This window comes from Petromyzon marinus, chromosome 19, assembly GCF_048934315.1.
Source record: "Petromyzon marinus isolate PM22_M1 ecotype Great Lakes invasive population chromosome 19, UKy_Petmar_22M1.pri1.0, whole genome shotgun sequence".
Taxonomy (NCBI): Eukaryota; Metazoa; Chordata; class Hyperoartia; order Petromyzontiformes; family Petromyzontidae; genus Petromyzon; species Petromyzon marinus.
Genome location: NC_133685.1, coordinates 212,722 through 227,512, shown reverse-complemented (window position 1 = coordinate 227,512; position 14,791 = coordinate 212,722). Strand labels below are relative to the sequence as shown.

The 14,791-nt window shown below is 50.0% G+C and overlaps 1 protein-coding gene across 4 annotated transcripts in view; it reads left to right on the top strand.

Moving 5' to 3' along the window:
- NEK10 (NIMA related kinase 10) overlaps window positions 1-3,094 on the top strand; it is a 42,375-nt gene extending 39,281 nt beyond the window's left edge. For all 4 annotated transcript variants that reach the window (XM_032957411.2, XM_032957413.2, XM_032957412.2 and 1 more), the window contains exon 36: window positions 312-3,094. In XM_032957411.2, the coding sequence (XP_032813302.1) occupies window positions 312-357 (46 nt within the window). In that variant the 3' untranslated portion in view covers window positions 358-3,094. The remainder of the gene's footprint in view (window positions 1-311) is intronic.
- Window positions 3,095-14,791: the final 11,697 nt, after the last annotated feature.

The window sequence follows — 14,791 nt, the reverse complement described above, 5'->3', positions numbered from 1 at the left end:
TTGAAATGAATTTCCTGAAATAAAAGTTGGCTCTGACAAATTACTTTTAAAACTTCAGAGCAAAATTAACTTCCAGAATCATTCAAGGAGATTTAGCGTGATTGTTGCACAAATGTGTAAACAGAAAAACATGTACGTCACCGCATCGTGCACTTTGAGATGTGCTTCTGCTTTTAGTGTTTAGTTTCTTGTCCTTCCCGTGCACCTCCGATTAGCACGGTTGGTTATGTATGGTGCGAAAGAAGCTTAATATACATACATTTGTGAGATGGAGAATTGAGTGATTGTGGTAACACCACGCTCTGTTATAGGCACCAGGACTTGGAATCTTCAACTGTGAGGGCCTTGCTGTCTTGACACGACCCAACACTGCTCGTTGGTAGAGTTCCTACAACAAGAAGACTCTGCCATGTGGAGGACCCTTCCACAGGGACCACTTCACGAGGAGGCTGTGGCCCCATGGTTCTCAGCCAGCTGTGGGTAGTACTGTTGCGTAGCACAGCCTGACAGACATACTGATGGTGTGTCAATAGCCTGCAAAAGTTCCATATGCACGGGAATTTACACAGACACTGTGCTCTTTGCTACGGGTTCAGATAGAGTATTCTTAAGGCAACAAAACACCTGAGAACATATTTTGTAAAATAATCCAAAATTAATAGGTAAAGCGTACACATTGACATTGCACTTTATCACTGTTGAGCCTCTGGATACATGATATAACTCCTTTAACTTGGGCGAGTTTTTAAAAAACTCAATTACAGTTAATTATCAATGATCCGTGGGCAGACCATTCCCTTTGAGTTTTAAGCTTGTTTGCAAAAATATAGAATATCTCTCCACATGCGCTCGTATAGTCATTAGGCGCTCCTCACTCGTCAGTCGATGGTCAGTGACTGGGTGCCTATGCTAATGCAAGCACGTCGGGAAGCAAATCGATTAGTTTAAGAAGCAATCAAAACAGATGCCACATTCTGCATCTTCACCCCCATTCAGCATAGTTAAACGATGCATATTTTTATAGCCTAATCTACACATGTTTTGCATTATCCGTATTTTTGTTTAATTTGGGCCACCCCTCCACCTTGCATTACCCTGGGTAATTAGCAGATAACGACTATTTAATGCAGGTGAAGAAACTTCAGGGGAGCTGATGTGAGTATTACAGCGCAGACTAATCTAAATGTAGTCGTGTTGAAAACAGTATGGCAAGTCTTGGTTTGACAAGTCAGGCAAGCATTTTCCAGTTTGGAAAATTGACTTGTGCACATGCTCCTTTGTGGAACCAGAATCATGCATTGATGAAAATCGATTCATGACCCAAATGACACACACATCAAGTTACATGCCCAAGAATTGTTTGTTTTTGATTATGCTCATTTTATGCTATGTAAGTGCACATACCTATGTTCCACATACAGATGAGCCATGCAATGTAGACAGAATGACATAACCAAATTAGAACATAACATACAGTGCGGATGGATAAAAGTAAAAAAGGCCAAAACAAACTAAAGCACTGATGATACACAAATAACAACACATACAAGACATTACAAGGAACGTCCAAGAGTATAATCAGGGATTATTGATTCATTGCATAAACTGTAGGTATAAGATGGCAGCTGCGCTTTATTTGAGTGTATGTGTATCCCATTACGTGCATTGTGACAGCGATTCTCAATCATTTTTGTATCAAGGCTTAGTAGAGCCACAGTTGAAACGTCTTCCGAGGCACTTTGAGAACCCCACAGTGGGGCAGTGTTGTAGCTGTGTGTGTTTATCAAGGTCTGTTTTACTCTTGCGCTGGTGCAAGCTGGATTAGCAGGATAATCCACTGTGAATCCACTTGTCTTTCACAGACCCCCTTAATGATACCTGCGTCCACTTCGGGGTCAACAGACTTCCCAGTTTAAAAACTCCTGCCTGATAGTGTTCTGATGCTGCTAAAACGATTATTATAATATGTGGTATCCATGAATTGGGCAAACCAAGAGTGATTTGATCGTGGGAGAAATCACTCTGAAAATTTTAATTTGAAGTGGCCGAGATCGACGGTCTTTCAGTATCCAGATTGATGCACCGAGAAAATGTATGGTGCACATTTTAAATGAACTCAGGATTTCTGTGCAACACAGAATGTTTACGTTTGTGTATAGTGTTGACGACAAAGTGTGCGATCGCGCTGGGCTATGGCTTATGAGCAACTAATGCTCATCTCTTTGTTTTGATACCCTAGTTAACTTGCTTCTCTGTATCCAGTTCAGTAGTGTTTGTAGTGTTGGGTATGCTGCGATAAGCTGTGTGGTTTGGCAACTGCTATAACCACGGCTTAGTTTATCATCTAATATTCCCAGGTCGCTGGTAGACTGGAGTAGATTGCACCTAACTAGTAGCTACAGCCATAGCGAGAGGTACATTGGATGTGCTGTGCCTCGTATGGAACTGCTTAGTATTCTAGTGTTGAGTGTTTACTAAGGTTTAATCAGTCTGTAAAACTTAAGCATGGCTCCATAAGCTTGGGTTTGTGGTCTTGTAATGCACTTTGAGTACCAATGTGGGATGGTATATCCATTATCTCACCACCATAGTCCATGGGCCAGAGCAGAAATTGGGACCACCTAAGGCAGCAAAGTTTCAGTCGTACCAATGTATTTATATGGCTAATGATAACCCACTCATTTCAAATGGTTTTCACAGAATTAATTGTTATTGGCCATGTAAATAAATTGTTACCATGAGAGTTATGCCACTGCAGGTGGTACCGACGAGATAAATGTCTCATCTTGACCTATGGGACTATAGCTTATGAATCAGTGGTCGCTGTATCAATTCACCTGTGTCTGGCATGTGTTCTGAGCTTATTTGAACTCTTGTTTGCATGATCAAGTTGATCAAAAGCCCACGGTCTCAGTTTTGGTCAGAAGTTTGAATGATTGATGGTAATTGTAGATTTACATTGCGTAATGTAGATTTTTACATTTTAAATCTAAATTTACGTTGCGTTTCCACCAAGGGTATTTTGTATGAACAGTTGCTCGCATTTAAGTGGATTTTGTTTTAAACTGTGCAAAAATAAACTCATTGTGGTGAATGGCTTATGATTCAATGTTTATATAAGGTCTTCTCAACGGCACACTTTCAAGTTGGCTTTGCGGCACGACAGTGTCCAACTGCGTATGCGTCATTAAAGAAGTTTAGAGGGGTGGGGGCTGATGACTGTGCGGTTAATGGTATATACTCTTTGGTTCTATTAGGTAAAGTCACGTAGGTAAAAAAATAAAATAACAGAAATCACAGGGGGGTATAAAATTTGTTTGAGGAATGTAAAAGGATGTGCGATGTTTGAGTCTTAAATGAGGTGTTTATTCTGGACATCCATGTTGTTCTACTCTGTTCACCAGTGTTCTTCAGGATCTGGGTGATATTCTAGGATGATAGTGTAATCCCAGAAGGGGGGTCAGGTCTTGAGTTGGCGGTGAGGTACATTGGTGAGGTCTTGGTTGATGGTTAGGTTGTCGTTGGCAAGAAAACGTGTAAACTCCTTTTTTGTTTGCATGTCTGCCAATATTTGGTGGCAGAATGTTCTCCACAACAGGGATCTAGGGGATTGGTGTCGGTTTCTGTGCTGTGGTTGCGATGCACATCGCGTTATTGGTGCATATAGCAGTTTTGTGTCCGAGCTCCTGGACCAGGCTGGAGCAAAGTGACTGCCACTGAGTAGAATGGTGAGGGGGCGGCAGTTCGCTCGGTGTTGCGCGTTGAGTTCCACGCACCACTGTGATATACTTTATTATCTTGCTGACATTGTTCGTGAGGTTCTAATAAACCCGCCCTACATTCAGTGCCGCATTAAGCTATTGCGGGGCCTGTGGCATATGTTATAAAGGGGCCCTAAATGAAAAAAACCAAATATTTAAAATATTTTTAACTGGCATAGTAAAGTAATTGTATTTTTTCATTCGCTATACAGCCAGATAATATCACAAATCGCGAACCTTAAACACCCAGTCGTTCGTAAAAGTTGAAGGCAGTGTAGTACTATAGTAATAGAGCAAGTGCAAAATCACTGAACCGGAATTGATAGCTTGAAAGCATTTAGCGCGGGGCCCTTGAAAGTGCGGGGCCCATAGCTACATATGTAGCTACTTTTGCTACTAGGATAATTCGGCACTGCCTACATTGAAGGAGAAAACTGAGGCATAGGTTATTCCAGATCGTCGCGGTGGGCTTTACACACGTGTACGAGAAAAAAACTAGTGGACTCATGATGGCCAGTTTGAGTGACACGGAGCAAATGAAAATCCGCCGCTGATGACTGTGCGCGGGAGGCAGCAGCTGTTGTGTTTTGGCGAAATGCGTCCTGGGTGAAATTAACAAAACGAGGTCAATAATTCGCTGTGACAGCCTTCGCATCTCGCAGTGTGCCTCCCTGCAGCCCCGTGCTCCCGAACCTTGTGTGGAGGGGTGGCGAGGGTGGGCTGATCGTCGTTCTGAACGCTCTCATCATCCACGACTGTGGAGGCAACGCGAGGGTTGGTGGTTGAGGAGCCGTAACTCTGGTTCGGCAGGAGAAGGCGATACAGCAGAGTGTGGACTAATCTTTATCTGTTCCATGTGTATACGATAGAAAAAAAAAACTCACAACACATTAATCGATTACACTGCATTAAAAGGAAAAATAAAAAAGAGGGAACTCAGAAGGGTAATTTCCTGTAACATACTGTCGTGTTTTCTGTGTTTTGTGCACCACTGCCAAAGACGCAGTGTCACCCAAATCTGTGTACAGGATAGGATAACGTGGCGTTGTCCCCTCACACGCACGGGGTTTCTCTGGGAGCTCCGGTTTCAGTTTCCTCTCACAAGAATAAACTCATCTCGTGGTTGTGAACGCCTCCGTATGATTGCGGATAGCACAGCGCTGTGTGATACAGTTACATAAACTATATTATATTCTTGCGCATGCCAGCCATGACCTAAGAATTCGTGTAGTCTTACCTATAAATGTATTTTTTTGTCTGTCTGCCTGTGGCCGACATTTGCGAGGCATTTGGCTCGCGAATTGTGGGGTTTACGTTTAAAAAAAGTATCCAGGTAGCACGCCATAAGCCCCCTGGTGAGCCAGCGCTATTCCAATTTCGCGTCCGTCACCTTTAAAGTAGTTTAATTAGCAATTTCGTGCTGTTTTTGTTATTTATTTATTACATTGCACCTTTATTACATTCAATTCATACTTCTTCAAAGTGTGATGTCCTCTTCTCCACCCCCCCCACCCCAATAAGTGCAATTACAACTATAGGGTCAGTATATACTATTATAGAGCTTACGTAGAGTGGGCGGGGGGATGGTGGGGGGGTAGCGGCCCAGCCCCAGCCCCAGCCTGCCAAGGTGCCACCTCGGCTGGCTAGGCAACCTAGGCAAGGCCGGGGTCTCTGCACGGAACTAGGCCTCACCACTACACTCTGTGAAGTGAGTACTATTATAGAGTCAATATATACTATTGTAGTGGGTATTGTGTGCGTTACACGCGGTTACCATGACTTACCTGGTGTAGCGTCAGCCACGGGTCAACAGGGGGCACGGCGAGTACGGCCTGTAGCAAGTAACGCCGTTAGGCCAGGGAACCCAGAGGGCGGTTGGGAACCGGAGGTATACACCCCAGGCCCCCAGTGGGGGCTGGGGGATTATGCAATAATCCAGCTCCCTCCAGAAGGTTCCGGAGAGTAGGCGTGGCCAGGGGCGGAGTGACCCTGGGAGCTGTATATAAGGCGGACCTCTGAACGGGTTTTCCAGTCGTCGTCAAGCTGAAGACTGAAAAGCCAGCTTAGACTAGGACCCTGGGAACCCCTGGACCTGACGTCCTTCTAAGGGCCGGGACTGAGTGGGCCAGTGGTCGGACCTTGGGAACCCCCGGGACCTGAGTGGGCCAGTGGCCGAGACCCGAGGACCTTGGCTGGGCCGGGTCAGCTAGCTTCCCCTAGGTCCCCCTAGCCGGAGGGTTGATATATAGAGGAAGTGGTCCCAGTGATTAGGACACGCTAGCCTGGAGGCTATACCTCCCCAGGGCATCAGGTGGAAGGGGCCGATACCCCTTTGTGTCAGGGACCTTGTGTCACCGTTATAATTATAAATAAACGCGTTGCCTCCAGAGAAGACTGAGTCTCCATAATTACCACTACAACTGGCGTCAGAAGTGGCCGAAGACCTAACTAGAAATGGAGACAAGGAGTCGTGCACGTACCTGAGCTCCGGACGACGACGACGACGGTGGTGCGCTCGCTCTAGGGGCGGCAACACCACCAAGCAATGAAGAGGCCGCCCCAACGGCTGACATGCAGCCTGCACAAGCGCCCGTGAGCCCGCCGCCTTCGGGGAGTGCGCTCCGTGTGGCGCACTCCCGCCTCGCCGACCTCCTGCACGCCGTGGCTTCAATCCTCGAAGAGATCCACCGAGGGGAGCCGATGGCGGAGGAGGGGGGGAGCGGACCTGCAAGCGGCGGCCATTCCCGCCACCGGCCTTCAAACTTCCGCCAAGGATTTTGAATTTCCCGCTCAAGATGACGCTTCTTCCGCTGGAAGATAAGTGCATCGTGGGAATGATGTCACTTCCGCTCTCGGCCTGCACCAATTGTACGTCACCACGCCATCAGCAACACGACCAGCGCTGGACACCGCCATTGTGGACAGTATCGATGCCGCGGATCCCGTGAAATCCAGCGTGACACGACTGAACGCGGGACGTGTGTCTCCTCTCCAGCAGTGCTTGCCTGTCCTCAAGGCATTCTCTGCTGCAGGTGGAGATTGGGCGGCATTTGAACGAAGATTCCTCTCCAACTGCGACATGGCGGGGTGGACAGAGGAAGAGGGACGCCGCACTCTTTCAGCCGCCCTCGACGACGACACCTTAGCCGCCTTCATCACGATCCCGCAGGAGGATCGTGCAACGTTGCAGCAGGCATTGAAACATATGGCTGCCATCTACGGGCCTCCTTCAGACACAAGACACCGCTTCAATACCCGGAGCAAGGGTGAGTCGGAATCTCCCTTGGCTTTCCGCAGCGCATTGCTTGCTCTCGCTAGGGCAGCTTTTCCTAGGATGGATGATGCCGGCATCGACACCCTCTTCCTACAGAGACTGCTGTCACTGGCACGGGACTTGCGCATTGTCATTAATGCAGTGGACGATGACGACCTTAAATCACTGTGAGCTGCCAAAAGTATTCAGGCGCACCTTCTCCTCCAACGTGAGATGTGAGTCGCCGCCTGTGCTGCACCATCGATGACAGACACTCATGCGGCCCCGCCAAGGTGATTCTCGGCAGAGGGAATGTGCGCCCCCACGGCCGGAGCACCGGATCACCTGCTACAATTGCGACCTCCAAGGACACGTGTCGTCAGGCTGCAGAGCACCTCGACGCCACGTCCCCGGGCCTCCACCGCCGTCTCCTTGCCCGCCCTCAGCTCCGCATTGCCCTCAGGCAAGTCGTGGCACCTCACACGTACGGCCCCTGCTTCCATCTTACACTACTCATCACGCCGTGCTATGTACTCATCGCGAGTCGGGTGTAGGGGGGCAGGGGGTTGTTAAGACCACATGGGCGCTCTGACCGGGTCAGTGGTCGGAGTTGGCCCATAGGGTTGTCGCCATGACTGCAGGATCCTCCGTGTTCATTAGTTCTATTGAAGGGGTTGCGTTTCGCATGCTTGTCGACACGGGGGCATCCGCAACCATCATTTCCGATCTCATTTTTAATATTTTGCCTAAGAAATGGCAGTCGCTAATATCTATCGAGCTACCATGTTTCGCTGCGAGTGGGAGATAGTTGGGCATAGTTGGTCAAATTAACGCCCAGATCTGTATTGGAAATATTCAATTGGTTGGTCCCATTCTGGTATCGTCCCTTGCCGTGCCATGCCTACTCGGCACTGATTTCCTAGGCAAAATGCCAATCAAAAATCCGCTTGCGAACGGCCTGCGCTGCGGTACAAGCGCTGGCGTCCTGTACGGTGCGTATCCCGGCGGGCGCTCAAATGCTGGTGCACAGACGATAGTATCGAGCAATAGAGATCCCTTCATCCAGGTGCTGAATGCCGGGCTGCTCAACACGGTCATACCGCAGGGTACCGTGCTTGCTCACACGGCACCTGTGCCCCATGGTGACTCGCTTGTTGGCCACTTGGGCAACACACCTCGGTCGCGGCTGCATTCAAACCTTGATGAATGGTGGCTAGACTTGCTTTGCTCGGCTGCTGGTATAATGTCCGATTCCCAGAGGTTGAAATTGCGCGCGCTCTTGCAGGAATTCTCCGACGTATTCAGCAAGAGCAATTTTGATATTGGGCGCACTAATTTATTGAGCCATCACATTGATACGGGGGACGCCGCTCCCATTCGGCAAAATCCATTTCACCTCAGCCTGGCTGAGAAGGAAAATGTCCGGTTGGCCATCAACGACATGTTAGTTGCCGACATTATTTCCCCATCTACCAGCCCATGGGGAGCCCCAATTGTACTCGTCAAGAAGCACGATGGTTCTTTGAGATTCTTTGTAGATTTTCGGAAACTTAACAAAATCTCCGTAGCAGATGCATATCCGCTTCCTCGAAGGACCAGTCGCTGGATGCCTTAGCGGGGGAATGATATTTTTCTACACTGGATCTTTTGTCCAGATTTTGGCAACAGCCCTTGGATGAGGCGTCCAAACCTAAAACCGCTTTTTGCACACCACAGGGCCTCTCCGAATTAAATCGCTGCCCATGGGCCTCCATTCGGACCCAGCGACGTTTCAGCGTCTCATGGAACTGGTTCTCGCTGGGCTCCAGTGGGACTCATGTCTCATTTATCTCGATGTAATTGTCTTCAGCTGTACATTCGAGGAACACTTGGATCGTCTAAGGGCTGTATTCGTCAAAATGTGAGCAGCTAATCTCAAATTTAAACTGGAAAAATGCCACCTCTTGCGGGAATTGGTGCATTAACTGGGACATATTGTCAGCCAGTCGGGCATTGCAACTGACCCTGAGAAAACGAGCTGCGTGCGTACATGGCCAACTCCCACTGCTGTGGGAGAAGTTAGAAGCTTCATTGGCTTCGCTTCATACTATCGACGATTTGTTGCGGGATTTGCGTCGATAGCTAAACCACTTCATGCCCTGACTGCAAAAGGACAAAAGTTCCATTGGGGACAGGAGGAGGAGGCCGTGTTTAAAGCACTCCGGCATGCCCTTGTGAATGCCCCTCCCCTGTGCTACCCTGACTTCGCACGGCCGTTTATTCTCGGCACGGATGCCAGTAATACTGGCATTAGTGGTGTGCTGTCCCAGGTGATTGACGGGGTCAAAAGGGTTGTCGCTTATGGCAGCAGGGTTTTAGCTCCGGCAGAGCAACGCTCCTGCGTAACTCGCCGTGAGCTGCTGTCCATTATATTATTTATACAGCAATACCTGACGTATTTATACGGTAGGAGTTTCACTGTACATTCCGACCATGCGGCATTACAATATGCCTTGAGGATTGACCAACCGTCCGGCCAATTGTCCCGCTGGCTCGAGGTCCTGCAGGACTACTCGTTTACGGTAACCTATCGGAAAGAAACTAAACACTCGAACGCCGACACCTTGTTGCGGCTTCTTGCTGGCAACAGGTGTGCGTGCTTTTTGGGTTCTGGCCGATGCAAGCAGCCCGTTGTTCCTACGCACCCCATGCCACTTGCTGCTGCAGCTGAGGTGGTTGTTCCTGGGGGTGGCTCCTCTGAGGAGCCAAACGGGCCGTCCGCCAGAGATGCGTTGCTCGATTTATGCCTCGCGGACTGGGGGTGCCTCCAAATGGAGGACGCCTCCTTCCTTAAGTTACGCCGCCGCGCCGAGTGACTCTGGGACGTAAAGGGTAGCGAGGAGTTCGCACCCGTCATTCTGCGCGATGGGCTGTTGATGGCCTGGGACGGTAGCTCTCGCCGATATAATATTGTTGTGCCAACCGCTCTGCGCGGAAAGACCATTTGGGCTGCTCACGAGCACCTCTTGCACCTGGGAGTCCACAAAACGCTCAACATGCTGCAACTCGATTTATATTAGCCAGGTATGGTGAAGGATGTGGCCAATTTGCTTCTGAGCTGCACCCAGTGTGCCAGGCGGAAGCCACCGGTTAGGCCATCGTGCCCACCATTACAGTCCATTCGTGTGTCCCGCGTCAACGAATTGGTGGTGCTGGACATTCTTGGGCCCTTTCCAGCCACCTCCCGAGGTAATAAGTACCTACTGGTTGGGGTGGAATATTTCACCCGCTGGCCCATGGCCTGGCCACTCCCCAACCAGTCGGCAGCAGCCATTGCCGAGGCGTTTCTCCAGGGCTACATCCTGGACAAGGGTGCTCCGGAACAACTGCTGACCGACCAGGGAAATAATTTCTTGCCCACTCTATTGAAAGATGTGCTTCACCTCCTGGATACGCAAAAGGTGTGCACTTCCCTGTACCACCCACAAACTGACGGGATGGTCGAGTGTCTCCATCGAACGCTCACCTCAATGCTGTGCCACCAGGTTGATGAGTCACAACTGGATTGGGATCTCCACATCCCCGGGGTGCTGGCAGCTTACAGGATGGCGCCCCATGCGGCGACCGGGTACTCGCCATTCTACCTCATGTATGACCGCGATGTCAACCCCTCGGCGGACGTGCAGCTACGCGTCACACCGCTCGCCTCCAAATCCAAGTTGTTGGACCACATCCGGTTCAATATTAAAAAACTGACCGAGACACGGGAGGCCGCCAGGAAAAATTTTGGGGCAAGGCAATTGGCTAACGGGAAGCTGCAGGGCCACTGCGTATCCGAGCACATGTGGGTGGAAGGAGACCAGGCTTGGCTACATTGCCCCCAGGTTCCCTTGGCAACATCCCCAAAATGTATTAAACCCTGGAGGGGGCCGGTCAAGGTTGTTCGAGTCGTCCGCCCCCAGTGTGTTAAGGTTCAATGGGGTAAAAGGTCTTGGCATGTACACCTGTCGCGCCTGAAACCCTACGTCACACCGCACACTTTCCCCTCATCTTCACGTCGCAGGGGCCATAGGTGTGATGTGTCCGACGCGCCGGGGTGTATACTTACGGAACCTAGCTCTGCGACGAGCCATCTTGTCCCACCCTCAGATGCCGCGGGATTGAGGCCTTCACGGCCACCAGCGCCGGCCGCCCCCGACACCGAGCGCCCACCTGCCCCGCCTGATGGGGCCCTGACGGGGCCGGCCTCTCCTGACACGCCCCTGCGGGCTGTTCCCCACTTAGAACCAATTGCTGCCGAGCCGCCACAGATACCTTGCGGCTCGTACGATGGTTCTGCTACGCGGACCCGACCCGAGCCACAGACACTTCCCCTTCCGTCGGATTGACTTTGTCACCTTGATTTTGCCGACGGTCAGCCGCGTTGTGTCGATGATCGTGCGTGTACCACGGGGTGTGGGCGGTCACGCGTGCACCATCATACTCTCATGTATATTTGTAAATAACGTACACATGTACAGGTGGGCTGAGGTATTTATATGGGTTTTCATTGTTGTTATTGTTGCATTGCCGCACACGTACTTACTGTTGTGTTCGATGTTCTTAAAAAAAATAAGGGGGGAAGCTGGCAGCCGAGATGGCTGAGTGCTTCGAGGGGGGGTAATGTAGTGGGTATTGTGTGCATTACACATGGTTACCACTACTTACCTGATGTAGCGTCAGCCACGGGTCAACATGGGGCAACAGCGAGTACGTCCGATATCAAATAATGCCGTTAGGCCAGGGAACCCAGAGGGCGGTTGGGAACCGGAGGTATACACCCCAGGCCCCCAGTGGGGGCTGGGGGATTACGCAATAATCCAGGTCCCTCCAGACGGTTCCAGAGAGTAGGCATGGCCAGGGGCGGAGTGACCCTGGGAGCTGTATATAAGGCGGACCCCTGAACGGGTTTGCCAGTCGTCGTCAAGCTGAAGACTGAAGAGCCAGCTTAGACTAGGACCCCTGGGAGCCCCCGGACCCGACATCCTTTTAAGGGCTGGGACTGAGTGGGCCAGTGGCCGGGCCCCGAGGACCTTGGCTGGGTCGGGTCAGCTAGCCTCACTTAGGTCCCCCTAGCCGGAGGGTTGATATATATAGAGGAAGTGGTCCCAGTGATTAGGACACGCTAGCCCGGAGGCTACACCTCCCCAGGATATCGGGTGGAAGGGGCCGATAACCCTTTGTGTCAGGGACCTTGTCACCTTTATAGTTATACATAAACGTGTTGCTTCCAGAGAAGACTGAGTCTCCATAATTACCACTACAACTGGCGTCAGAAGTGGCCGAAGACCTAACTAGAAATGGAGACAAGGAGTCGTGCACGTACCTGGGCTCTGGACGACGACGACCACGGTGGTGCGCTCGCTCCAGGGGTGGCAACACCACCAAGCAATGAAGATGCCGCCCCAATGGCCGACATGCAGCCTGCACAAGCGCCCGTGAGCCCGCCGCATTCGGGGAGTGCGCTCCGTGTGGCGCACTACCGCCTCACCGACCTCCTGCACGCCGTGGCTACACTATTATAGAGTCGGTATATACGACTATAGAGTGGGTAGATACTACTGTAGAGTAGGTAGATCCTACTGTACAGTTTGTAGGTGCTGCTACTGCCGAGTGGGAGGGGGCGGTATAGCAGCCCAGCCCCAGCCTGCCAAGGTGCCACCACCGCCGGCTGGACAATCTAGGCGAGGCCGGGGGCTCTGCACGGGACTAGGCCTCACCACGGCACTGTTAAGTAAGTGTAGAGGAGTATTGTGAGTAACCAATGAGGGGGCGAGCAGAGGGAGGTACGAGCGGGTTGCCAATCAAGAATGACGTAATGTCACGGGTTACAGAACGGGCTTTGGAGAGCACCTTCGGGAACATGGGCGGAGCCGAGCTGGGGGCGAGGAGCCGCCAAAAGGGTTCTTAAGGGGGCTCCGTGATGGAGGCGTGGTCGTCGTAGGGAGCCAGGGTAAGGATCGGCTGCAGAGGGTAGGGTCCCTTAGTATTCAGTCATTGTCCACTGGAAGAGAGTCTCTCTCTCCTCGTCGCGGAGCGGTGTTGGCTGAACCCCCGCTCAGGGCACACGAGCGAGAGAGCCAAAAGGGTAGACGAGGGTAGGACCCAAAAAGTATTCTGTGTCCAGGGTAAAGGACCGAGATAGAGTGCACCTACACTGGTGTGAGCGTAGGATGTTGAGTGTAACAGTGTTTTATTAAACGGCAACACCCCTGGTCTCCGTGTGGTTCTATTGCACTACACAAGTATTATATTCTTGCTTCTTTCGCTAAACTCACGTAGATAGATAAAAATTAAAATAATAATGTGTGTGTCTAAGTCCATGTGTGCGTGTGAGTCGATGTGCGTGTGTGTGTCGATGTGTGTGTGTAGTTTGATGTGTGTGTGAGTCTATGTGGGGCCGTCCATAAATGACGTAACGCGATTTTGGTCGATTTTTGACCCCCCCCTCGTCACACGGCGTCACAAAAAGTCAGACCCCCCTCTAATATGACGTCACAAAGCTCTGCACTCCCCCCCCCCCCAAAACCATATTTCCATTTTGAAAATAAAACATGCTTCAAATCGCTTTAAACTATTGTCATTGTAGTGAGTATTTAATGTGGCGCTGCACTCTGATGTTGTAGGAGAAAACATTTATTAAAAAGTCTATTTAATTAAGTAGAACGTGTTGTCTATATTATTTAAAGTTGCGCATTTTGATGTGACGTCACATTTCTCAAACGGCCCCTGTATGTGTTTAAGCCGATGTGAGTCGCTGTGTGTGTACGTCGATATGTGTGTGTAAGTCGATGTATGTGTTTGAGTCCATATGTGTGTGTAAGTCGATGTGTTTGTGTGTGTGGGTCGATGTCTGTGTGTGTGTGTAAGTCGATGTGTGTGTGTAAGTCGATGTATGTGTTTGAGTCCATATGTGTGTGTAAGTCGATGTGTTTGTGTGTGTGGGTCGATGTCTGTGTGTGTGTGTAAGTCGATGTGTGTGTGTAAGTCGATGTATGTGTTTGAGTCCATATGTGTGTGTAAGTCGATGTGTTTGTGTGTGTGGGTCGATGTCTGTGTGTGTGTGTAAGTCGATGTGTTTGTGTGTGTGGGTCGATGTCTGTGTGTGTGTGTAAGTCGATGTGTGTGTGTCTTTTTCGCCTGGGCAACGCCGGGTACTTCCCGCTAGTTTTCCTATAAAGTATGAATTTCTCTCTTGAAGGAGCACAGACTTCGATTTAAAGCTTTCGTGACTGCAAGGATTAATCTTCTTTGGTTCTTTCGGTAAAGTCACGTAGAATGAGAATAGAATAATACATTGATAAAATAAAATAACACAATAAAATTATCACGACGTTTCGGCCACAACACAAGCGGCCTTCATCAGGTGAAGGGACGAGACTTACTGTCTGGAGGACAGTCTCGTCCCTTCACCTGAAGGCCGCTGTGTTGTGGCCAAAACGTCGTGAGAATTTTATTGTTATTTTATTTTATCAATTTATTATTTTATTCTCATTCTACGTGACTTTACCGAAAGAACCAAAGAAGAGCACAGACTACAGTGGTTTACTGTGTGGTCCAGAGTTTGGGTTGTATGGTCACAATCGCACTGTCGCTGGTCTTTAATGTATATCTATGTCTAACAGGGTTTGCTATATGGTCCATAGCACGCTGTTATTGTGAGAGCAGGATACCAGAACACATTCAACATCATCGCTGCCATTGCAGCTGATGCCAAGAGAGGGGGCGGGGCCTGTGCGTGTGGGCGGGGCGCGGGGCG